The 27,039-nt window shown below is 40.1% G+C and overlaps 1 protein-coding gene across 1 annotated transcript in view; it reads left to right on the top strand.

The window, feature by feature from the left end:
• The window catches only part of LOC139728491 (uncharacterized), a 60,032-nt gene that overhangs the window by 22,910 nt on the left and 10,083 nt on the right, over positions 1–27,039 (top strand). The window contains exons 7-28 of the mRNA XM_071639429.1: positions 3,661–3,797; positions 5,368–5,572; positions 6,337–6,448; positions 7,272–7,426; positions 8,140–8,262; positions 9,417–9,574; positions 10,511–10,661; positions 12,510–12,644; positions 13,434–13,594; positions 14,498–14,804; positions 15,744–15,854; positions 18,638–18,835; positions 19,647–19,819; positions 20,636–20,849; positions 21,195–21,395; positions 22,180–22,360; positions 23,010–23,143; positions 23,671–23,787; positions 24,251–24,543; positions 25,270–25,408; positions 25,829–26,014; positions 26,662–26,777. Coding sequence (XP_071495530.1) covers positions 3,661–3,797; positions 5,368–5,572; positions 6,337–6,448; positions 7,272–7,426; positions 8,140–8,262; positions 9,417–9,574; positions 10,511–10,661; positions 12,510–12,644; positions 13,434–13,594; positions 14,498–14,804; positions 15,744–15,854; positions 18,638–18,835; positions 19,647–19,819; positions 20,636–20,849; positions 21,195–21,395; positions 22,180–22,360; positions 23,010–23,143; positions 23,671–23,787; positions 24,251–24,543; positions 25,270–25,408; positions 25,829–26,014; positions 26,662–26,777 — 3,707 coding nt within the window. The remainder of the gene's footprint in view (positions 1–3,660; positions 3,798–5,367; positions 5,573–6,336; positions 6,449–7,271; positions 7,427–8,139; positions 8,263–9,416; positions 9,575–10,510; positions 10,662–12,509; positions 12,645–13,433; positions 13,595–14,497; positions 14,805–15,743; positions 15,855–18,637; positions 18,836–19,646; positions 19,820–20,635; positions 20,850–21,194; positions 21,396–22,179; positions 22,361–23,009; positions 23,144–23,670; positions 23,788–24,250; positions 24,544–25,269; positions 25,409–25,828; positions 26,015–26,661; positions 26,778–27,039) is intronic.

Below are 27,039 nucleotides of genomic sequence, written 5' to 3'. Positions count from 1 at the left end.
TTTTTTACCAATCATATTACTTTTAATATGTTTTAATAGGAAAGGTAAAAGTACCGGTACTGTTTTTTGTTTTGTTTTTTTAACCAAAACTCAATCAAGAATGATATGATAACATTCATTTTCTTCCCATACATGCACAAGACATGACATGTGTATTGTTTAAGTTAGATATTTAAAGCCCATTCGTGAGTGAGAGTCCAGAATATTAACATGAAAGTTCTTGTAAAACTGCATTTCTTTTAGGTCATATGTAAACTGTGACAAATGAAATTAACTGCTATACTTTTACAGGACAGATTTATTTCACTGTCTGTGCAAGTAACAGACTAGAGGAAATTTGGATTTTATTTAGAGCAACAATCATATTATGGCAATATTTTGTGCTGACTAGAATGATTACCAGTACAATTTGTATGATACTTAGTTATTCTTTTAGGTGTCTACAATGTGTGTATCTTATGATGTACAGTACTGTATGTGTAGGGCCTCTGAGAAAAGCAGTGAGAGCTACCCTACTAAAACAAAATAAATGAATAAATAAAATAAAGAATACAAGTTCTGCATGTAGTTCCAAGAAGATGCTTGAAGGCATGCATAGCAGCTGAAACTGACCTCAAATGCTACTATCCACCTACACATCAGCAGTTCCTATCTATCATGTGTCCATTAACTTGCTTGATTCACTTGTCGCTGTTTCATATTTAAAAAGAAAAAAAAAATCTTTAAGTGACAATGTCCAATGCATTTAGATAATTCTGATTCCGTGCCATTGAATCTACAACTTGTACAATTTATGTTCTCTTGGGAATTGTACACTAGTGTATCAAATACATGTACAAGTGTATAGACAGATTATCAAATAGACCGTTGGAGATTTTGTGTAGCCTCCTAAAACCACATCCTCCACAGATCCTTGGAGCTGTGTGCCCCTTCATTTGTCATTGTTGACTTTGGATGTCAATTTACCGCTCTGGCGGGGCCAGCAAACTCCCTCTAACTCGATTTCTTTCCATTAAGACTGGATTTACGTCTGGCTCTACGCCCACAAAGTACATTATGCATCTAGGTGCTCATTCCCTTAATGGAAAGATGATTGATTGTATACAGTTTATACATGCAGGTGGGTGGAATAGTGTGCAATAGTGCCTCACACACCACACAAACCATTATGGCTGAAACAAATACAGCATGTATTTTAGTATTATCTAAGTCAGATATGAAAACATTCCTCTATTTTGATTGTTTGAACTAACATCTTCTTTTGATTATGTGACAACAGAGATTTAAAATGTTTGAATTTATTCTCATGTCATCACAAAACCATTCATCCCCCTTTTTTCATTCACTCCGTGATTATTTTAGCAGTGAATAAGCAGTGAAAGCAAGCAATGCTTTTCCCTGAATATAGCCAACTTTGAAAAATGTACACTTGCATGCATAGAGGTTTTTAAAGATTCTTTTCTCAGTGGTATCAAAACAAAAAATTGTGCACAAAATCATTCAAAAGTGATATTAAGTCATGGAAAATGGTCTCATTGGAGAGAGGACAGTGTACAATTGTGGACTACCAAGTACACGACACATTGTGTTTGGAAACTGCGCCTAGCAGAGCTGCCCATAAATTGTATCAGAAAACCATGCGACCAGGGCAAGCTATAAAAGGACTCAACAATTGATAGACAATTTAGGGAAACCTGCTGGCAGTAAAGAGGTCCTTCTCATTGCTCATAGCTGACTTTGAACAGCATTTTTGAGAGAGAGAGAGAGATTATGGTGAAATTGCAATGATCAGTAAATTATGAGGGTTATGGAAGTTCATTTTAGCAAGGGTAAAGGCCAGGTACAGGTGTATTGTATCTTTGCAGGGCTTTTTTTTAAATTACCATGCAAGCCCTCTGATTTTGTTCTCAAAACTGTTTCATATATAGTCCTAAAAATATATAAGTCCTAAAAATGAACCCAGTTTATGTAAAATGACCCATTATATAGTTCCTAGTTTCTTATCGGTCTAATTGTTCACCTCATCACAATTAGTGATTTCAAGCATAAAATACATGTATTAAATGGAAGTTGAAACCAAACCACTTGGAGTTCAAATGACTGCAAAAGCATTCTTGTGTATCGTTGCATTTTTAGGTTTTTGACTACATTTTGCTGATGTTGTCTTGCGTGATAATGTACCAGTATACTGTACAATTTGTATGTATGATGAGTCATATTTTGAAAATAGGACCATGCACCTCCAGTGCAGAAATTCACGGCATTAATTTTACCATGTGATAGCTAGCTATCCTACCCAAAGCCTTCAATAGGGTGACAAGGGTCATCTCTCGTTAATAAGAGCTGAGCCTCTTGTGGCCCCTGAGGGGTTCTTTTACTTTCAAGAGATTGTAATTGAGAATTTATGACAAAGGGTCTGAGCCCTTTATTTTGTACAGGTACTGCTGAGATCATGTGACGAGTGCGTGCTCTCAATGTTGACACACGATCGCTGGGTGTCACTTCCTGTCTGATAATACTGTACAGTATCACGGGCCGGTCTCCTGAGGGCAGCCTTTTGGAGCGGGTGGCTGATGATGGCTGGAAAATAATCTCTGTGATATTATATAGAGCATGGATAATAAGATGCCATCTCCAAATTTCTAAATCGCATTACAGTAGTGTTTAGATTGTAAGAGTTGGTGCTGGTGGAGCATACAATCATCTTTGACTTGCGCATACAATTTAGATTACTTAGTGCATCACATCAAATACAGACACATCCAAACCTATCTTTGTAGCATCCACCTGTCTGTAATGGCCACCTTTATCATCTCCCTTGTGTGGCTGCTATAGACAGGTTTGACTGTATATGAATACCTGATAGTATAAATGGGGAAATAATCACATTTTATAATGCTCATTTGATTAAAAAGGCATGCCTCTAAATTAGTTTTTTCAGTAATGTTGAGTCTTCCTGCATCCTTGTCCACAGCATCATAGTATGGCACATTAATTGTTTCATACACCTGAATTGCCTCCCAATTACCTATAAAGTGTATTTGATAGGGCACTAGGTTCTATAGTGAAAGGAAATGCATAACATCAGTGCTGTACATGTTTGATTTATAATGCACAGTGTGCAATTTTGCCATTGAATTGATCCATGTCCTGATAGGCAGGGTGCAGTATATCAAAGTGATTTTAATTGTTTTGCACTGAATTGCCTTGTGTAAAGTGTATTCTTTTCCAGTAAAAACAAAAACAAAAGAAGTTTGGATGACTAAAGCTGATCTTGATGGGCATAAGAGATTTAAAATAATAGTTGTGATATTGAGTCGCTCATATTGTTAACAAATTAATTATATGTGATATCTAAACAATGAATTGTGTCTGCCCTTCATAATGTATTACTGTTTAACACTGTCCATTTTCATAAGTTGCACTTACTCTGTATCTTTTGTAATATCATTTATCTATTCCAGAGATAAAGCAAACATTAATCTTAAAGCGGCGTTGTACATTGGATCTACACTGTATATAGCCACCAAAAGTTGCTAATTAAATGATTTTGTAGCATTTGGTCTGCCTTAGCTGTTTTCTGAAATCAAAATCTTGTCACATTTTCTCTGTCTCTCTATCATTATCTGGTTCTGTCTTTTCTTGACCTTTCACCTCCAGGGCCTTCTGACCCCCAGCCAGCTGTGGAAATATTTCCTTGACCTCAGCGATCCAGACTATGAGAGCCACTTTGCCGTGGTCCACAGTCGCTTTTCCACCAACACGTTCCCCAGCTGGGAGAGGGCACACCCTCACAGGTAAGTGATTGGTACTATCATAGTATGGTGTGTCGAGTGTATAGTGTGAGTGTTTTCATGTGTTCATATGGTGTAGAGTGTAAGGATGTAGGGTATATGTTTTCATGTGCTCATAAACTGTAGATAGGCCTATACAAGGGTGTAGGGTGTATGTTTTATTTGATGTGTTCAAAGACTACAGAGTATAAGGTTATAGGAAGTAATTTGTTTGTTCATAGACTGCAGAGTGTCAGGGTGTAGGGTGTATGTTTTCGTGTGTTGAAAGATTGCACAGTGTAAAGGTGTAAGGTGTATGACCCCTATATTCCTACAACATAGAATGAGAGGGAGTAGGGCGATGGCTTTTAGATGTGGTGTAAGGTGTATGCTTTTGCATGTCTATGTGTAGCAGAGTCTATGCCCTCAAATCTATTATGGAATGTTAGATTTTAGGCATACACCCTTGCACCAGTAACCTTCAGTTAAATACAAGCAATATAAAGTGCTTGTATTTTACCCCAGTATAGACTGCTGTTCAATTGGTGTAGTACATGTATGTGTCTGTGTAGACTAATTTTTTTTTTTCTGATTTGGTTGAGTGCTGTCTTTGAACACACTTTGGCCCTTTGTTTTCATCGAGGTCATGATATCCTAGAGAGGAAGCATAGTAATATGTGTATATACACACAATTTTAGAATGGTGTCAAATACATTGAAATTATGCTACAGTGTATTTTGTTGTGCATTTGATTTGTAATATAATGCTACAGATTAATGGTCGGTAGACTTCAAACTGTGTGCTTCACAATAAAATCATGGGCATCACACATTTGTAAATTGCATATCTTAATATCATTCCCATAACAGTTCAATGTCTGTTTTAAGTGAATTTTGTTTTATTGAGATGTTTCTTAAGTGATGGCTTGAGGTTAGTCACCTTGTGAAGATATAAAACAAATATCACTCGAGATTCAAACTTTGTACTTCACAATAAAGTTATGGGCATCACATCTATATGTATTGCATATATCTTGATATCATTCCCCTAACAGTTCAATGTCTGTTACATGCGATGAACTTATTTTATTGAAATGTCTCATAGGTACATGTATGTGATAGCTTGAGGTTTGTCACCTTGTGAAGATATAAGATAAATATCACTCTTAATTTGTTTAATTTTCTGACTCATGTTTGATCGCATCTTTATATGAAACAGGGTCCAGAATGTTTGGTGACCTGGTTGAGCGCTGTTTTTATTACAGTCATTGATGCTAAGATATCTTACAGAGATAGAAAGCATAAGATTCAGTGTTAGAATGTTTAACTTGTCCATTAAATTTTGTGCTTCTCTGTTATGTCTGGTGTAAAAAATTAATGGTCTGTAGAGTTCACATTGTGAATCCGTTTTTCACAATTATTATGGGCATCACACATTTATTTGATAGGTAACTTGATTTTATTTCTCTATTAAACAGTTCAATGTCTGTTAAGCGATGAACTTATTTTATTGAGATGTTTGATAAGTGTGTGATAGCTCAAGGTTAGCGACCTTGTGAAATGGGGTTATGAAACAAATATCTGTCTTGTACAGGTACCTGGCCCACAATGGCGAAATCAACACCATCCGTGGCAACGAGAACCTGATGCGGGCCCGGGAGGGGGTGATGAGGAGCGCCAAATATGGGGAGGAGCTGAAGCAGCTCTACCCGGTGGTGGAGGAGGGGCTGCCAGACTCTGGTAGGGTGGACAACGTCCTCGAATTCCTCATCATGGCTGGTGGTAGATCCCTACCTGAGGTACAGGAATCATACTACTCTAATATCAAATTAACTAATGCTTAAAAAATGAATAAACAAACAAACACAACAATGCAGAGCATGTTGTTGTTGTTGTTGTTGTTGTTGTTGTTGGAGTTGCCTCTGCCTACTGCACCCCTCTGCTCGAGGTAATATTATTCTCAAACAATCTTCCCTCTGTAAATGTCATCAAATGGAAAACGAGCAAAATAAGTGATGTCTGTGTTACTGTTTTTGTATGGTCGAGACTTCATGCTAGGGTTTGTAGTAAAGTTGTTTGTTGTTGTGACTGTTGCAGCAGACCAGTGAGGAACCTACATGAGCTATTTGCCACCTCTCTTTGATAATGCTAGCTAATCTGGCATCATTTTCTACGTGAAGGTTATGTGAAGTTTATTTGTGGGTTGAATGCCTCATTCCTTATTAACAATTATGCTTTGAATCACAATTTCAGAGTGTTCTAATGAAATCATTGGCAATCTACGTATGCAGATATTACTTCAGGAATTTTAATTCAGCCCAAATGTCTTTGTCCTTTTTTTCTGTTTATTCATGTCATAAGTAAGAGTAAGGGGGAAAAAAAGATATTTGAGAATGTCAGAGAAAATGGAGCACAAGATAGACATGAATTAAGTAGTTTGTAGCATACAACCTTTGCACTATGTTTCGGTGCCCCGCTCGAGGTAATATGAATAGTAGCCAGTGCAAAGAGGGATGAAATTACACAAAAAGAAATGGTTTGATACCACCTCCCCTCCTTCCAGGCTGTGATGACAATGGTTCCCGAGGCATGGCACAAGGACCCACTGATGAGTGATGAGAAAAGGGACTTCTACCGATGGGCAGCCTTTGCCATGGAGGCCTGGGATGGACCAGGTACCCACAGACTCCTGTGTATTCTCATTTCCTCATGTCCCTCATTAACCTGTTGCTTGTCAAAAAAATATCACACTATGTTTCCTCATCTTCTGACATCTGTTAAAACCCCTTTACCTCCATCATGTGGCACTAATAGATCCATGCCATGCCCCAAGAGTTATCACTCTCTGCTTCCCCGTTTAATGACATCCCTTATAAACTCACTGCATCTCAGCTCAGTATCTCCAATTTCCCATCCTTTGACCCTAAGTACTCTCATGTATATCAAGCAAATATCACTCTGTATTTTCTCATCTTATGACCTTTTTGTTAGAGTCCCTTTTCCTTATCTTGTGGCACTCATAACTCCGTGCCAAGCCATGGAGCTATGACTTTGTGCTTCCCCTGTTAAATGACCTCCATTCTGCATCTCAGCTGTAAATTTCCTTGTATTTTTCAGCTCTTCATACTCATTAGTCCATTATTCCATTCCATTACTGCATTGTGTGTCAAGTAAATATCACTCCATAATCCCCTTCTAATGATGTGCATCAGACCTCACCACATCCCAGATGAATACCACTTTCCATTTTCCATCTTGTCAAACTGAAATGCCTTCTCAAATCTGTACACAAGATGAAAGAATACACTGAGAACTGCTTTCATTTGACAAAAACAATGTGTACTCACTGAACCAAAACTAACTGTGATTTTGTTGTTGGCCCAGCTTTGTGAGGCAACACAACAGATTTCTTATGTCTCAGTCCAAGGATATGTCTGTGGAGTTTATGACACTTGAATAAGATTTCTTCACAGATCTGTTTTTCTCTTTCCTCTGCAGCTCTGTTCACCTTCTCCGACGGTCGGTACGTGGGCGCCATTTTGGATCGGAACGGTCTGAGGCCATCGCGCTACTACATCACCAAGTCAGGCTTCATGATCATGGCCAGCGAAGTGGGGGTTTGGGACCTGGAACCTGCTGACATCCAGCAGAAGGTAAGGAACAGACTTTTGCCAAGATTTATGTATTGGCAGAGTAAACAGTCTTCATATATTGCAGATTAAATAGTCTTCATATATTGCAGAGTAAATAATCTTCACATATTGCAGAACAAGTCTCAGCCAAATTCTATTCTGTTGGCCTTCAATCTGTATTGGCACTTTTGTTGTTTTGGTTCTGCTCATATGCAACATTATATGTCAGTAAAAAAAAAAGTGAAGTTAGCACACCATAAAGCATGTCAAGTATGCAAAGAGAGCACATTACAGGTTAATTTAACCCTTTGCAGGACCATGACATCAAAGTGGCAGAAACAATCTCAACAATGAGATTACATATGGAACTAACAGAGTTAACCCGTTGAGGACGGGCTGATTTTGCTAGAACACGCATTTCCCATAGACCCCTTTCCGAGTATACTTGTGACTCATTCTCAACGGGTTAAATGAGGATCCGCGGTTTTGAAGACGACATTTTAATCAAGACATTTTTTATCATTGCATTGCCATTAAGGACCTTGGGGTGAAAATCATTTAGAATGTTTAAGAATGAATATTTCATCAGATAAAGCCTTTGCCTCACCAGATATCGATTACAAAGACAGGCTGTCTATTCAATTCTTCATAATTATAGAATATGACAAAGACAAAGTTGCTTCTACCTTTTCCTCATCAGAAAATACAAATTTTGTTTATGATGTGTGTCACAGAGTCGACTAAAGCCGGGCAGGATGCTGCTCGTCGACACCGAGGTTGGAGCCGTGATCAAAGACGAAGATCTCAAGCACCAGGTTGCCACCCTGAGACCAGTCAAGCAGTGGCTGGAGACACAGGTATCCCACATCTTTACTTGGTTCCATCCACAGAGTATTTTTAGGGTGTGAGAGGGGTTACAATGGCAATGGCTTACTGATGCAGGCAGTGTCTCTTGATCACACAAGATGCTGTCTGCATTTGTTTGCTCAGCTGCTCATTCTTGTATGAAGTTTCATCTATGCAGATGGGTGATGGCGCTAATACTACAAACTGCACATTGACTTGCTTCCTAGCTTTACAGTAACAACACACATAGAAGTAAACTTCTAACAAAAAAGTAGCTCTTCTGGGAGACTAAAAAATTGACTGATTTCTCCTGTTTGTGATTTCATGGAAATGTTCATTACACATCAGTCAGCTTGCAAAAGCGACATAGTCACTTTTCTGACAAAATGAACAAAGCAGAGGATGCTACGGTGATAGAAAATTGGTATACACAGAGTCACCAACATTAGTCTTTGCTGTTGTTTGTCATTTGTGTCCCTCATCGGTGGTATACTAGAAACAGCATTGAGTATCAGTGTAAATGTACTGTCAATAGAGTTGAAGATCTGTCAGTTTTGTGTTTTCCTTTTATTATGCCTCTGCCATGAAGTGGTGCTGGAGGCATTATTTTTCTTTTAATACTGTGTTTGCTTCGCTTTAAACTATCAAATTTGGCAGAAATTTATAGATTTATTCTTGATGGCTTGATGTAAGGCTGTTAGGACTTGTGACGATAAGTGTGCTGGTGTAGCTGTGACGATGATGGTTTCCTTAATGTTGAGTGTCTGTTTTGTCGTGATAATGATGGGAAACAGTATTTGTGATAATGAGGCAGATTGTGAATATGTTGATGGTACAGCTTATGATTGTCATTATAGATATAACCTTTAGTATTCTATTTTTCAAAGAACTTAGAATTGAGCCTAAGGTGAAGTGAAGAAAATGTGCATGCATTTCAGTAGTTTAGTTCAAGAGGAAAAGCTTACTAGCAATGATATTGCTATTGATTTGCGCTAGGCAGTTTCATTCATTCTGCAAGTTATTCTTTGGTTTGTGCAAGAAAATGCATGTATACTCTCTTTCCTATGTTTTTGCTTTTGTTTTTCTCTATTTCCTTTCCACTTTCTCATTTCAGCATGAAATCTGTAATTAACGGCACTGTTCATGTTCCCTCCCCATTTGGCAGGCCATTACTTTAGAGGACCTACACAAGGCCCACCAGCCAGGCGGCACGGAGAGCACCCCTACTCCTCTCACTCCTATCCAGGCCGACAGTCGCCTGCCAATGTTCGGCTATAGCGTGGAGCATATCAACATGCTCCTCGTTCCGCTTGTGAAGAACAAGTAAGCTTGTGTGAAGACCCCCCCTTCCAAGTTCTGCCTACCAGATACGAATCCTTGGAAGACCCAGATGATGAAAACAAAATCTGGATTTTGCAAGAAAATACAAGAGGGCATACAGTCGTGATTCTTTTTTCTTTCTTTTTTAAAGATGTTTTTGTTTTGCCTTGCTTCTGCTTGGTATGGAAGAGTTTCAAGTGTGCTGTGTATGCCATTTGTATCAAAGCGTGATTGGTGCTTGATTTACAAGTAGAGGCCATTGACAGACAAGCAAATCAAATGGTATGACCTTGGATAGTAGTGCTTTCTTGCATAATATGGCTCATCTGTTCATCACACAGTAAAATACAGTCTTATGTGAGAGTGTTCTGAAAAAGTCAATTAAATGTCAGTACCACTCAGTGGTTCAAGACAGACCACTGGCTTTTTATTGAGGGAGAAGGAGAGAAACGTATTGGGTTTTACCTGTTTGCTTTGCTTGTTCTGCACTTGGCCTTAATGTTTGGATGTGTTCCGACCTTGCCCGAGTGTCTTCGGTGTGATTGCAGACAGTGTAGAGATGCTATGGATGGTGCTTGATGATGGCATTCCTTTCCCCTTTCGTTCCTGCTCCTTGTCTTGAGAATGACGTCCTGTCTTACACCAAAGACCAGTCCGCCTTCTGGGCGTAAAGAGACAGGGACCTTAGGCAGAGACAAGAGCCGGTGTCTGGTTGCCGGAGATGACCACTTCAAAGATGAGGCACGGCAGTGTCACGAAAGCCGACACCCTAGATCCTCAAGTGTGTCCTCTTCTGGCATAGACTCACGTACATCGTCCAAGAACAGGGTCACAGGAATGCCTGGAGAAGGTGCACTAACCAAATCAGTTTCTCTCTCAGTTATACTTGGTAGTAATCTCCTCATCTCTGGTTTGCTACCCTCTGATTTTTGCCCCCAGGAAAGAATCTCTAGGCTCGATGGGTAACGACGCACCCCTGGCCTGCCTGTCTCAGCGCAACCCGCTGGTGTTTGAATACTTCAAGCAGCTCTTCGCTCAAGTGACAAACCCTCCCATCGATCCTATCAGAGAGAGCATTGTCATGTCCCTGGTGAGTTTCCCTGCGAGCAGTCCAGGGCAGAGCTGACAAATCTCTCTGACTTTCCAAGAGGCTCCCTGAAAACTTGAATATTTGTTTCATGAACCGACAGTAGAATACAGAGCCTCTGTGATTTAGGAATTATTTTTATGCCTCTGCCACGAAGTGGTGCTGGAGGCATTATGTTTTCGGGTTGTCCGTCCGTCCGTCCTTCCGTCCGTCCTTCCTTCTGTCTGTCCGTAATGAATTTTGTGGACAGGGTAACTATCAACACCTTTTGAGGTATCCTCATGAAACTTGGCATGTATGTGTATTAGGGGGTGAAGTTATGCCTATCAACTTTTGGGTGCACATGCTCAAGGTCAAAGGTAAAAAGGTCGAGGTCAAATGTGTAAAATTTCACTATTTCCCCCATATCTATGCAATGCCTGAAGATATTTTCTTGAAACTTAGTGTATACATGTATTACCCAATTAAGATTCTCTGGCAAAAGTTTGGGGTCATGAGGTCAAAAGGTCAAAGGTCAAAAGGTCAAAGGTCAAAAGGTCAAGTAAAATGTTAAAATTTCACTTTTTTCTCTCTATCTTGGAAATTGTTCAAGGTATCTTTATGGAACAAAGTATATATGCATGTACTGACTGGCAGTGGTTATCTAGGGAATTTGGGGTTTGTGGGGTCAAAGGTCAGGGTCAAAGGTCAAGGGCAATACTTCAAAATTTTACTATCTTCCTTATATTTATGCAATGCCAGCAGGATTATTTTTTTAAAACTTGATGTATGCATGTATAACCCACTAGATATTCTCTGGGATTTTTTTTTCTTTTGCCAAGAAGGTCAAAGGTCCAAAGGTCAAAGATCAAGTGAAAGTGCTGAACTTACTTCTTTCTCCATATCTCTGAAGTGGCTCAAGTTATCTTTAAACTCAGTACATATTTATGTATGTTCTGCCTGACAGTGATTCTCTTATGAATCAAAGGCCAGATGAAAATGATAACAATTTACTGTTCAATACAGAAATTGCACTTTTACTCCATACCTTGAAAATTACTCAAGTGTGTAAACTTATGAAAGGGTCAAAGTCGAAGTTAAAGTTCTTAAATCCCCAAATACATGCTCTCCTATTCATCCAATTAAACATAGGTCAAGGAAGGTGAATATTCGATACATTTGTGACAAACATGTCATTTTAATATTTTGCCAATTTTGTGAAAATGTAATCACACATTGTCCACATGTACTATAGACCTATTAGGAGAATCATGCATTATGGCGGAGGCATACCAGTCGCCATAGCGACATTTCTAGTTGCTTACTTAGATGCAAATAGCATCAGCATTTTCCTGATTCTTATTGAAAATATCCAGATTTCAAGGTTTGCTTGTTGGTAGTCTTTGCCACAGTTGCTTACAGTATGTCATTCCAAATATTTCTGAAGTTATATTATATAAGGAGAAAATTATCCCTCACACACTATAATCTTGGATGATAGTGAAACAAAGGTAGGGGATGTACTGAGTAGAGTTTGACAAGATATAATGGACTGACAATTTAAATGTTGATATGATGATCTAATTTGGCATTGATCTCATCATACAAATTGTAGCTTTGCTATAAACGGCCTGTGATGTCCAAGGAAGAAAGTTTCTTTGTGATAGACATGAAAAGTCTTCATTTCTCCTCCTCTTAAAAAAAGCCAAACAACAACAACAACAACAATAACAACACACGACGATATTGCAAGTTTTTTTTTTTTCAACATCTCAGATTTTGTGTAGGGGATGGAAAACTTTGGTGAGGCTGTATATCACGAGGCATTGTTAACCACATCCACCTATCTCTGCCTCACCCCCTTCTCCTCAGGCGTGCCCCATAGGACCAGAAGACAACATCCTGGAGCCCAGTGAGCGCCAGTGTAGCCGCCTCTTCCTGGACTCACCCATCTTGACCCTCCACGACCTGGAGGTCGTCAAGGCCACTTCCTTCAGGAATTGGAGGGTCAGTTTTGTTTTTCCTTTTTTGAGAGATGTCGGGCAGTTTTCTGTCCGCTCCAGTTATCGCCTTGTGATGGAATAAATACATACCCATTTTAGAAGCATTGCAACCATACTGTAAAAGTGGAAATTATCATGCATTTTGCATGACATTGAAAAGAAACTGGCACAAAAAAAAATAAAAGCGCACAATTTTCTTTTTTTTGCTTGCTATATATATCACAATGTTATATATTTTGATTCCATAGAATTAGAAACATGAGAAATTCATCTTTCCCCAACAAGTGTAAAAAAAGACTTGGCAAAAGTTTCTGCTTTTACAGCAGTACTTTCGTAGGACATTAATGGAAATGTGATGATTCAAGCAAAAATGCTAACATCTATGGACTAGCAACCTTTAAGGGTGGGGGGGGGGCACTTCTTTTTTAAAGCTGATCTTGATTAGTTGATGGTGAAACGTAATGAGACAACAGTGCCAGGTGAGATGGGCCAGAGTCCATCAACAAACACTTTTTCATCACGTCAGGAAAGGAAAGTTTGTAAGCAAACATATGCAGTGAAAGGATGCAGGGAGTGATAAATTTGTGACAAAATATGTTGCCTTCGTACCGCATTCATGACTACATTATATACTGTGCACAATCTTTTATGGTCTTAGTCTTTTATGGTCTTTAATGTGTGTCACGAATCAAGTGCTGAGGAGAATTCACATTGGCACAAAACAACCATATTTCTTTTTTTCCCTCCATGCTTCATTTAATTTGTATTTTAACATCTGTTTATCCATGTTTAGTCCAAGACAATAGACACCACCTTCCCTGTCACTGATGGATGTAGTGGACTGGTGCCAGCCATTGAGCGTATCTGTGCAGAGTGTTCTGAGGCAGTAGATGAGGGCTATCCCCTCTTGGTCTTGTCTGATAGGGCAGCTGGCCCAGATCGGATCCCTGTCAGGTAAGCTAAAATATATATTTGTTCCACCTCTTGTTTGGATATAATACTGTTGTGAATGATGGAAGTGGCCTCCCTTGTCGAGGAATATACTCAGTGGTATATTTTGCCTCTGTACCTACTGATATGAATTTGGGGTCAGTTTGGATCAATTTGTGTCAAAATCTTCAATACCTAATACAGTTACATGTATGCATCTTTACCTCCGCCAAGGGAGGAGGTTATGTTTCTTCGGCCTTTGTTTTTTGGTTTGTTTGTTTGTGTGCAAAATAACTGATAACAGATTTGGATGAAACTTACAGGAAAGGTTGAGAATGATACAAGTATTTAAACAAATGATTAAATTTTGGTAGTGATCCAGCAATTAATGATGAAATTTTGGTAGTGATCCAGCAATTAATGATTAAATTTTGGTAGTGATCGAGCAATTATGGATTTTATGAGAGATTTGCGATATTTTGGCAGCTAGGGTCAATGAACCTGGGAGTTCAAGCTGCGCGTATTTGAGGTTTTCATGTGTGCACTAGAGTGCATGCTCTAGTTTCTTCTCAGGGAAGGCGTGCCGCACAGCTGGAAGTTGGCTTCTATATTGGGAAATCGGGCGACTTTCAGCACGCACACTATGGGTGGAAATCACTGATCATTATGGAAGAACACGATCAGTGGTGGCACTGAGCGCTGCTTGGCAAAGGTCTGCGCTCTCAGTGCTTCTCTAGTTCATTTTTAATTAAAACAGATAGTTCTTACAGGCTGTATGAGTAAAAGACAAGGTAGAGTGTTTTAGCAGTTGTGTTGATGATGTGTGCTGCCAAGCAACTGTCTGTGTGTGGAATATCGTCCTGGTTGTTGCTGGAGTGTGCCCGTGTTAATGCATGTGCGTCCAATCTTTTGTCTGCTGTTTCATAGTTCGCTCCTTGCGCTCGGCGCTGTGCACCACCATCTCATCAAGACCAGGCAGCGGCTGCTGGTGGGTCTCGTCGTAGAGACGGGCGAGGCTCGTGAGATGCACCATCTGTGCGTGCTGCTGGGGTACGGGGCCGACGCCATCTGTCCCTACCTCGTCTATGAGAGCCTGATCAGCCTCCAAGAGCAGAACCTGCTGGGTGTGGACATCGGGCCTGAGGAAATCCAGAGGCGGGTCCTGGCAGCCACCGAGAAGGGCATCTCCAAGGTGATGGCCAAGATGGGCATCTCTCTCCTCCAGAGCTATAAGGTTTGTTCATATGAGTGACATACATTAAAGTCCATCTTGCCTTCCTCTCATCCAATACTTATGTGTTTAATCCATCCTCCTTTCCTTCATCTTTAATTCTTTTCCCCTCTTTAATATCGCTCTGCCATTATCTCCATCCACCATCAGGCCAATCTCACTTGCCCTCTGATAGCACTTTTTCTGTACTACTGTGAATGTCAGTGTTTTTGTGCTGAGTGTCTCAAAAACATACTCGCGAGCAGTTCTTGATTTTACACTGCACAATAGTCAACCCTTTCGAAATATGCAGAGAAAATAATAAAGATATTTTCTTTGGATTTAGAATTCACACTAGCCAAAAGTAGTGCAAAGTCCACAAAAACTAATGACCACAAAAACTTCCGCGTTTACACTGTAGATGAAAAAAACTTTGATGGATCGCATACAAACGACAAGATTCATGGTAGAGCGTCCTATGCCTTGAATGTTATCTTGGCAATGCACATTTTTATACAATGGCATTCTGTTTTCAATATCATCAACAGCAAAGCTACTGTAAAACATGATATAATCGTGGCACGAAATTTTCGCAAATTGGAGCCGACGGCCTTTTTCGTGGCAAGAAATTTTCGCTATTTGCCACTTGCGTTCAATGCATACAATGTAGATAAGAAATTTCGCGTGCATTTTAATTTCGCGAATCTTGGCGCTCGCGAAATGCACGCGAACATTCCTCGTTTTACAGTATATCATGTTTGGCTACTATGATGCTATCTAGACCAATCACTGAACAGGATTTTATTACTGAGGGATGTAATGGTTATCATCCCGCATATACTTCAAGTCGCCACATACAATCGGCATCCATGTAACCAATTTTGCTTCTTGTCTATTAAAATGACTATAGCCTGTGTCGTGGCTAGTGATTCTGACGAGATTCCTCTCTTTCCTTGTTCCCAGGGTGCTCAGATCTTTGAGGCAGTGGGTCTCGCTCAGGAGGTCATCGACCGCTGCTTCGTAGGCACGGCGTCAAGGCTGGAGGGAGCAACATTTGACATCTTGGCTGAAGAGGTAAATCACTTTGACAGAGACTCCAACCCTCAAGCATCTCTTAAACTGGAGATTCTCCTCCCTAGACCCTGAGGATCTACGATCCAAGGCACCCACTTTGGAGTTATAGATGCTCTCTGGTGCTGTTGTAGCCCTATTTTTGAACACTGTAAATAAAGTTGGGTGGGAGAAGACTAAAATCTATATGGGATAAGATGTATCTTGAGTGGGAAACAAGCATCGAGAGTGGGAGAAGTTCAAACTCAAGCACAAGAGTGGGCGATTTTTATGCCTCCGCAACGAAGTGGCCGGAGGCATTATGTTTTCGGGTCGTCCGTCCGTCCGTCCGTCCGTCCGTACGTCCGTCCGTCCCGTTTTGTTTTTGTCGATATCTCAAGAAGCGTATGGTGGTTTTACATCAAACTTGGTATGAGGGTATATCCTTGGGGGATAATACTTTGTGTGGATGCATAAACTTATAAAAGGGTCAAAAGTCAAGTAAAAATCATCAGTTCCCCAAATACCTGCACTCTGACATTTTAATCATTCATCCAATTGAACCTAGTTCTAGGAAAGTGAACATTCAGCACATTTGTGTCAAACATGTCATTTTAATATTTTGCCAATTGTGTGAAACTGTCATCACACATTGTCAAGACATTGTACTATACACCTATTAGGAGAACCATGCATTATGGTGGAGGCATATCAGTCGCCGTAGCGATATATCTAGTTTAGAAATAGCCTCTAAGTGGGAGATCTTCTGCAGAAAGTTGAAAAATAAGAGTCTCTGCTTTTACAATATCTAGCCTTTTATTTTACCGTGTTGTGACAGGCAGATCATCTGATATTTCTAGTGTACTTAGTCTTTGCTTGAGCTCAGGGCGAGATAGTGAGAATGGTTCTTTTGATGAAGAGTCATTGACATTGAGTCACTGAAATAATTGATTATTTAGACATTCCTAGAATCAGCTGTATCCAACGATCAATGTATCTCTCAAACAGTGAATTCAACACCCATACTGGTACCTTACAGCATAAACAAAAAGTACATATGTTTTGAGGGAGAAAAGATTGGAGACTTTTACCCAGTATTCCAAAGGCTTTGATCATGTAACGCAGCTATCGAGCTTAAAAAATGAGCCATTAACAGGGGTCTTTGAAAAGATCAGCAGAGTACAGCTGTCATCTCATCTTGTTCAGGTTTTCCATCAAAATGTCTTTTGGGGATTTGTAAGACAATTGTACACTAGAAGTTCTTTGTGGACTGTGTGGTGCCCTTTTGATTCAAAGTGACATCAAAGCCTCTAGTTCTGAGTTGTACCCTTTTATAACCTGCACCCACCTTTCGCAATACCAAGGATCAAGGATTAGATGCATTCAAGCTTCTTGATGGCCCCAGACAGCTTTTGAAGAATCTTTAAAAAGAGTCTTTACAAATGAGGGAAGTTCTTGACTCATTAATTTTATGGGAAGATTGTCTCTGGAATGGCCAGCAGTTACCCCATATCAAATCTTCAAAGTACACCCTATTGGTCTAGCCTTTCTCTGGTTGTGCTCACTGAAACTTGCATGAGGTCATTGCGAATGAGGATTAGAGTGAGGATTAATAGTAAAGCAAACTAGCAGTAGACTAATTAAACCCTTGCAACACACTTCACTGATCAGCACCCCCACTGGTGTGCTTTGTTTAGTGGCTTGAATTCAATGGGCTCTGTCAGTGAAAAGGGATTATTGTAATCTCTGTTGTAGCTCTTTAGCCCAGTGGGCATTGTTATGTAAGAATGGGGATACCCACCTTTTCTGTTGGTCAGGTCTGAAGGTGGTGTTGGTAAATTACAAGAAGCCAATAAAATGGCCTTACACAAGGCTGCACAATGGCACTGGTTGGATGGTCCCTAACCAGTAAAAATTGTTGTTGGACCTGTAACTTTTTCTGGAACAGACCAGTGAAAAATGGAAAATCTGGGAATCTACTGGTCAGACAGACAGGTTGGACCAGTAGAATAAAATGAGTTAGTGTGCAGCCCTGCCTTACAAACTGTATAGCTGAGTTACAATGTAGTTAACATGCACAGGCACATACAATACTGTAGGTCCTGAAGGATGAAAGAGCGATGTTAAGATTTGATGATGATGATGGTGGTCCACAGCATTTCTATATCACCATGTATCATTTTTTAGAAACATTCAAAGGTGCAGACTCCTCCAAGAGAGTTAGCAATCAAATGCCTGGTGAAAAATGTGAGTCTTGAGTGAGGCTTTGAAGATGTATAAGATAAGAGACATGAGAGTTTGAATATTTAGTCTCCAATACAAGAGATGGGGCAACTGCGAAGTTCTCCATAAACTCAATCACATCCTCCCCCAAATGATTTGTATGTTGTTTGTTCCTTTTTTATTCTTACTCTTCATTGTTAATGTTTCATATGGTAGATTTTTAAAGAGCAAAAAATAAAAAATAATCAAAATTTTTGAAGCCATTTGGTGTTTATGGATGATTTTATGTCATGGTTTGGAGAATTTTCAGAAGCCTTCTGATTGCTAGACTTATGACTGTATCTTAAATTTGGAACTTTTTTTGTTTCTTTTCTCAAAGTGGCAATTTTAAAAAAATACGTTTCACAAGTAACTTTCTAAAAAGTTTGCAGCCAGACTACCTCAGTCAGACTCCCCAAAGTACGCCAAGCAAAATAACGGGCAGCGAAACTGCACGTGGTTTCCCATTGTATGACCGTGGCTAATATGTTTCCATATTCATGTATTGTTATTTTTTTTCCAAAATATTTTGACTTTTTTCCCAGGCTTTTACAAGGCATGCCATGGCCTTCACCAGTCAACAAGGTGATATGTCAAACAACCTGGAAAGTGGACTGTACCACTGGCGTGACGGGGGTGAGAAGCATGTGAACGACCCAGTTAGCATTGCCAACCTACAGGACGCTGCCAAGAACAAGAACCAGACGGCCTACCAGAAGTATTCTGAATCTCAGCGGGAATCGGTTAGAAAGCATGATACTCACTAATACCTACATGTCTTACTGCTTTCATGTTTGTCATCAATTGATACAACCTTTTTGTTGCCATCTTTTGATTTGAATAAACAATTGTTAAGTTTACTACTTTCAATCATTTGATTTTGATTTATACCTCACGTTTATGTTTGTAGTTTTTGCATGTATACTTAACTATCACTATGTGTACTTTGAAATGTGTTAAACACCTTTTCACTCTCCAATTACTAGTCCCTCGTTTGAGTAACACACTCTTCCTACCTTCTTTTATCTATTCGCAAAATATGAAGATTGAGAAAAAGTTCTTTTATGAATTGTGATATAATCATCAAAATGTTTAAAAATTTTCTTTTTAAATCTTTGGTAGATATGAATTCATCAGATGCTAATCTTTAGATTGATATGTAATTTGCCCTACTGCTTAACAAGGAAAGTATTTCTAAAAAGAGTTACAAGTTAGAACACTATAATTATTATACTGCCAAGGTTGGCTTTACACATATATTTCTTCCTTTTATGACCTCCAACTTTATTCGGGTAATGTGACGATGCAACGCAATTGTACTTTTCCACCGTGTCATGATGCTCAAAGCACCTTGCAGCATATCACTGTCCCTGCTTTGAAAGCCTCTTGCTTAGGGCAGAAGGCAAGCGAAATAAAGAAAAATGTGAATGAAGACAGGCAGTCAAGATCTGTGTTATTTAGATACAGATGCCAGCACTTCATTGAGGGAGTGGAGTTGAGATGATTAAAAAAGCTCTGGTGGTTAAACTAGACCCTCCTTTGAACCCCGGACAGGTTCGAATGTGCACCCTGAGAGGTCAGCTGGAAGTGCGGAAGAGCCCCGACCCCATGGACATCTCGCTGGTGGAGGAGGCGGCCTCCATTGTCAAACGTTTCAACACTGGCGCCATGAGCTTTGGCAGTCTCTCCATTGAGGCTCACACCACCCTGGCCAAGGCCATGAACAGGTGGGGGTTAATTGTGGCACTGTGTTCAATCTCTGTCTCACGTAATTCTGTTATGAATGTTGCTCACATGTGGCATCAATGTTAGTTCATTTGAACATTGATGGTATATATTTTGGTATTGTATTTCTACATTCGGAAGTACCTGCTGTTTTGTGCTGCCTTGAAAACAAGGTATACGGAAACCTTGCACTTGCTTGAGAGGTACTGTAAAACATGATATATTCGCGGCATGAATTTTTCGCGAATTGGAGCCGACGGCCTTTTTTGCGGCATGAAATTTTCGCGAACTGCCACTGGCATTCAGTGCATTATAGTGTAAAAAAGAACTTTCGCGTGCATTTTAATTTCACGAATCTTCTCGCTCGCGAAATTCGCGAAATTAAAATGCATGCGAACATTTCTCGTTTTACAGTACACTGTATCCGGTAGTAGCAGTGGTATAAACAGTGGTGTAAAAGTTGTGTGTTTTTTCAATATCAATAATGAACATTTCAGTCAGGTATGATCTTGCTCACTTTTTGATATAGAAATCCCCTCCTCTGCGGTGAGTCAGAGAAATTATTTCCATATATTTTCATCTGGCATACACATATAGATCTGTTCTATCAAAATGTTGCTACTTTGTTGCAGTTCCTGTCGTTTGAAAACAAGTCTCAGAATCAAATAGTGTGGAGAGGAAGTATTTGTCGTTTGGCAATCTCCAAAAATGGGCAACAAGTACAGATTCAAATATTTGAAGTTCAGTTTGACCAGCAATACTGCCAGAGACTGCCAGAATCATTCATGCTTTTTTGGGGGATGGCGTTGTATTTCCAGGATCGGAGCCAAAAGTAACACTGGAGAAGGAGGAGAGAATGAAGACCGGTACCTCAGTTCAGACCCGATGAACAACACACGCTCATCCATTAAGCAGGTGGCCTCTGGCAGGTTTGGGGTTACCAGCTCCTACCTGGCCCACTCCGATGACCTCCAGATCAAGATGGCTCAGGGGGCTAAGCCAGGCGAGGGGGGTGAGCTACCCGGATACAAGGTGATTTTTTTTTCTATGTAGCGTGATCCTTTCAGAGCTGTTATAACGTCATGCATCATTCAAGAGACCTTTCATTTATTGCTCTATTGCTTATTTAATAACTCCTGCCTTGTGACATAAATATGTGCAATATAAGATACTTTCTTTCGTAACTTCAATTGACATGTGTGTTGATATTCTTATCAAAATTTAGTTTGAGTAGGGTTATGATATTCTGATATTGGATAAATATGTAGGCAGTATTAAGATATCTTTATAACTCTAATGCCAATTTTATTGCTAAAGACAGTCTATAACCTTCCACAAATTACTAGACAAAGTTGTTTACGTGATACCCAAATTCAGGTGACGGAGCACATAGCCATGACACGCTACTCCATCCCTGGGGTGGGGCTGGTGTCTCCTCCCCCTCACCATGACATCTACTCCATTGAGGATCTGGCAGAGCTCATCTACAACCTGAAGTGCGCCAACCCCGAGGCCAGGATCAGCGTCAAACTGGTGTCGGAGGTCGGGGTGGGTGTCGTTGCGGCTGGAGTGGCTAAGGTAAGATGTGTGTGGTGAGTGGTTGATCTATCCAAGGTGGGTGTGGCTAAGTTAAGATGAGTTGGTAAGTGGTTGATCCAACCAAGGTGGGTGTGGCTAAGGTGAGATGTGTTGGTAAGTGGTTGATCCAACCAAGGTGGGTGTGGCTAAGGTTAGATGTGTTGGTGAGTGGTTGAACCAACCAAGGTGGGTGTGGCTAAGGTAGGAAATGTGTGGTGAGTGGTTGAACCAACCAAGGTAGATGTGGCTAAGATAAGATTTTGAAGTGTCTTTTAATTGCTGAGTAATTGTAAACATACTTTCTTTGCTGGTTGAAAGTCAAGCGAATATTCTGGAACACGTAAAAGCCCCCCCCCCCCCCCAAAAAAAAAGGACAAAAATGGCTATCGATAGAGCATGGTTTCACTTTCATTTAACAGTTATATGGGAAGGGAGCCAAATAATGCAACTAGGATTTGATTTGAAACCGAAAATTGCATTAGGGTTACAACTCACACAATCAAGTCAGTGACATAGATGCATTTCTTTTACAGAGTTGCCGAGCCCCTCTCATTCTGCAGGAGGCGCTTCCTGAAAACTTTCAATATCTCCTCATGTCTAGGTATTACAAGAGAATATACAAATCTCCCTGATAAAGGAATAATTTTTTGCTGATTAAGATTGATGCGACAAACAAGTATTTTCCTAAATGCTGTTTGGAATCGCCCTGAATTTGGCCTGTGAATGTTGGCAGCCCCGCTTTTCTTCATGAAACTGACCGTGTCGATAACCCACACATGTGCAGGGAAAGGCTGAACACATCACCATCTCAGGTCACGACGGGGGCACGGGGGCCAGCACGTGGACCGGGATCAAACACGCTGGGTTGCCGTGGGAGCTGGGCCTGGCGGAGACTCACCAGACCCTGGTCCTGAACAACCTGAGGTCAAGGGTTGTCCTGCAGACAGATGGTCAGCTGAGGACAGGTCAGTTAATTCCATTGGCTGGATTTTGTGTGCATCTGTTTTGACCTCTTTAACAATACATTCCTTCTTTGGAAAATTGCCATGACTCTCTGTTAGCAGATCTTTATTTTTCTAATCAGAATATGCATGGTGCAGCAAATTTGATTACAACTGCCAGTTACAAATAAAAATTGCAACTCTGCAGTCATAGATACATCAACAAATTTTGTATCTTACAGCGGACACTTTGTATACAACAATACAACAGTTTTTTTTCCTGAAGATATTGCTGAGCTGTGTCGTAACAAATCGTTTAGTGTGGAATTGGATCTTATCGGCAAATTGCTTTGTAAGTTTCTATTTTAGATATTCCTGTGTGTTTGTTTTTCCTGGTAGCATGATTTGGTATGATAATCATAAATGATATGAATGGAAAGTTTGTTGTTTCATTTTTTTGTTCACCTTATTGCTCAGTTAGAAATGTCTTTCATTTCTATGTGACTACTACTACAACTGATACTGTCCAGATGTGTCAAGTGGAACATATGTATAGAAAAACTCATTGTGAAGTGAAGACGTACTAACCAGGGAAACTTGACGGTAGATTATAGCGATCGGAAATGGAAGTGACGAAAGTTTGACCCTTGGTTTTTGTGCTGCTCTGCTGCAGGCTACGACGTGGTGACAGCTGCCCTGCTGGGGGCGGATGAGTTTGCCTTCTCCACGGCTCCCCTCATCGCCATGGGCTGCACCATGATGAGGAAGTGTCATCTCAACACTTGCCCCGTCGGTATCGCCACCCAGGTCAGTCTTCTTCCTGTCCCTGACGGACATCAAGCCCAAGTCAGAGTACAACATTCTCAGAATTAAAACAGGAGTGCTTTGCATAGCACCTTTCCAGCAATTTGTGGTGTTCAAAGCACTTTACAGCTCACCACAATCTTGATGCTATAAGCTGCTTTTTACCCCACCTTCATCATAAAATATGTGGTTCATACAGTTTCTCTTAAAAGTGGATGAGTAAGTTGGCAACGGATCTTAACTCCTCTTGCTACAGAATTCTGAATAAACGAATGATAAATAAATAACCTTATTCATTGAAACCGAGGTATGATAGTAATGGCCTAAGTGGAAGTCTTTAGGTATATATTTTGCACCTTAGCAAATGTGTATGCATGTATACATGTAGCCTTAAATATTTACTCATGGATGTATGTGAATCCAAACTGTAGATGAATCAATTGACTCATACCTGACAGAATTTATTTTTTGAATTCATTACTCTTTACTGTAAAGTTGAACAATTTCCTCCATTTCTCTTAATTGTGTAGGATCCTGAATTGCGGAAGAAGTTTGAGGGGCAGCCTGAGCATGTGGTCAACTTCTTCTTCATGCTGGCCGAAGAGATTCGGTCCCTGATGGCCCAAATGGGATTCAGGACGTTCCAGGTACCCTATGTTTTTTTTTTTCTCTGTCTGTCTGTGATTATATGTTCCCAAAAGAAGCAGCCCTCTATTGCCACATTCACTGAGTCTCTGTCAAATTTCCGGCATACAAACATTGCTTCTAGATCTCTTGGCATTTTGCTTGTCATCTAACTCATGGACCTCAAGATATGACAATTACCAATCGAATACAGTTGATATATATGGAACACTGCTTCCTGATGAAAAATGGTTGATTCAAGACTTCATATCTGTATAGTATTATAACAAAGAGGAGTAGGAACTTTGAGTAACAGTGTCAACTTTTGCAGATGCCTGGTGAGTTCATTTTCAAATATTTAGAAATAAGGCAGGATAGACAAGATTTCTGTTCTTTAGTAATGCTTCCAATAATTACATGCTGTGGAAATGTCCCCATCTCTTTATAACCTTTTGCCTCTGATGTGATTTTGATGTACGCACACAGGAGATGATTGGAAGGTGCGACATGCTTCAGCCGGTGCAGGATTGCACCAACAGCAAGAGCAAGTTGCTGAACTTTGACCTTGTCCTGACCCGGGCCAGCGACCTACGACCTGACGCCCAACTGGTTGGCGGCACCACCAAGCAGTACTTTGCCCTGGAGAAGCGGCAGGACGTGGGTCTCATCGAGGCCGCACGGGATGTTCTGAACGGCGCCACCACGTACGTCAAGATCGACATGCCTATCACCAATGAGTGCAGAGCCTTTGGGACAACTCTCAGCTTCTACATATCGAGGTACGGGAAGTTCCCACATAAATTGATATCTCAGATAGTCATGTATATTTTCTAATTCTCTGAAAATTTTCCTGATTCTGCTTGAATATGACTTTACCAGTTTCATGCCTTAGCAGCAAGAATGCCAGATATATTTCACTGCTATCATTAATTTGAAAGATTTGATGTGAAAGGTAAAGTCTCCTACTGCATGGTGACTTCAGCATAATCTCCTATCCAACTTCACACAAGTGTTGCAAATGAGTGACACATTAACAGCGAGGAGTAATGAGAATAGTGATAGTGTGACGTATGAATTTTTGTTGTGATTATGATACATCAAATTCTGTATGTACTCATGCAATATCTCTCGGATGGTAATATGTTAAAGTTGATACATTTTCATGTATTTCACTTTTATGATGGTATCTTGAATCTGATGTATTCTCATTTATTACTGGTATAATATGTATGAGCTCATAAATTTGTACCTCATTCAATTTTGTTTTACCAAATCCATAATGTTTATATGCAATACTCTTGTGTTGTGACATATCAAATCTTATGTTTTTATGCAATTTTTGTATTTTGATACAAACTCTGCTACATTCCCGTGTGATTCTCTTAAACTTTGATATTCTAAATCTCTTGTTTTGTGATATATTGCATCTGTCTTATTTTTGTGCAACTCTCCTATAATATGGTGACATATTGACTCCATCATATCTTCATGCCTTTCTCTTATAGGAAGTATCGTGAGACAGGTCTCCCAGAGAAGTCCATTGAGGTCAGTCTGAAGGGGTCTGCTGGTCAGAGCTTCTGTGCCTTCTTGGCCAAGGGTGTTCACGTGGAGCTGGAGGGAGACTCCAACGACTACGTGGGCAAGGTGAGGATGGGGTGTTTACTGTATACGCCATATATTTTGTGAGTCTAAATTTTTGCGAATCGGGAATTCCCGATGATATCGCGAGTGGTAAAATTCGTGGTCGTGGAGTCCTGTACTGAACGGAGAAGTGTACACGCGTACGTCACATTCACAGCGGGATCAGCATCAATATTTTCGTGTGTCTTTTTGTTCCTCGAGTGCCAATTGGCATAGCCTCATAGACACTGTCATTTGTCCCTGAACGCTTACAAAGTGCAGCAATATATACCTAAGTAATTAATTGATTTTTACTTATCACTTGTTGTTCAGAGTTGTAAAGCTAAGCTTATGAAGGGGCTGGATGTTTCTTTTATACAGTGGTGTCTTGTTACCAACAAGCTAAAAATTATTCATTGTTTATCCTTTCCTGTTTTCCTTCAGGGCCTCTCTGGTGGCACGGTCATCGTCTTCCCGCCTCGGGATGCATCGGAAGACTTTGAGTCCGACATGAACATCATCGTGGGCAATGTGTGCCTCTACGGCGCCACGAGCGGCATAGCGTACTTCAGGGGGCAGGCGGCAGAACGCTTCTGTGTCCGGAACTCTGGTGCCATTGCCGTGTGCGAGGTAATGCTCTAATTTGCCATTGTGACAACATCACTACACCCTGACTCAGTCATCTTACTAAGTCACTCAAAAGAAATTGTGCTTGGTATATGCATTATTCTTGACCATGTTGAGTTTTTGACACTTTGAATTTGAGATATTTACTCAATTTATCACAATTTGGAAAATACTTTATTGAAATTCTTGACAGATTTTTCAAAGCTCTTGTAATTAAGCATGATTCGCAGTGCAATTGAATCGTTTGGGTTGTAATTCAAACAAGAGGAAAAAGATGGGCTTAGTACAGGGATAATGATAATAATAATGATGATGATAATGATAATAAAAATGATGATGATAATGATAATAATGACAACAGCAACAACAACAGCACATTGCATTTGTTATGTGCTTAATGCAATATTTCTGAGCACATAAGGAAAGACAAAAGGAAAGGAAAGAAAAAATGACAGTTGAGACATAGCACACAAGTAAAAAATACAAATTAGTCTTATAAAATTCAAACATTAATTGCACGTTTTGAGCTATGTGCATTGTATAGGCCTATGTTGAATCAAATGTTGAAGTGATATATTGTACATACTAGCTGTTTGGTAGATTTTGGAAATGCCTCTTCTCAAGTGCAATTCATTCCGTGCCACTGACAGGGTGTCGGTGACCATGGATGTGAGTACATGACTGGAGGTCGAGCCATCGTCCTCGGCGCAACGGGTCGAAACTTTGCTGCTGGAATGTCAGGAGGCGTTGCCTACGTCTACAATGTGTAAGAAATCCCTGCCTTTAGTCTCCAGCGTTCTCCTACTTTCTTTGACTGATGCATACAGTTGATTTGTCCATATGAGGTCAGAGGTCAATTAAAATTGGCTGTAGTCGGTCCCGGCAAGGTTGATAACCATTTTTCCAAAGTTTGTGGAAGGTCGATCACCTTTTAAAGTTTTCCTTGATATGCCTCAAGTTTGATCTGCTTGCCTCCCCTTAACTTACTATTCATTATTTATTTGTACTTTTTTCCACTTTTTGATTTC

This window comes from Diadema antillarum, unplaced genomic scaffold (genome assembly GCF_040938485.1).
Source record: "Diadema antillarum isolate AM-2024a unplaced genomic scaffold, OU_Dant_1.0 seq00000182_RagTag, whole genome shotgun sequence".
In the NCBI taxonomy this organism is placed as follows: domain Eukaryota; kingdom Metazoa; phylum Echinodermata; class Echinoidea; order Diadematoida; family Diadematidae; genus Diadema; species Diadema antillarum.
The sequence above is the reverse complement of the archived record's forward strand: the minus strand, read 5'-3'. Positions and strand labels throughout refer to the sequence as shown.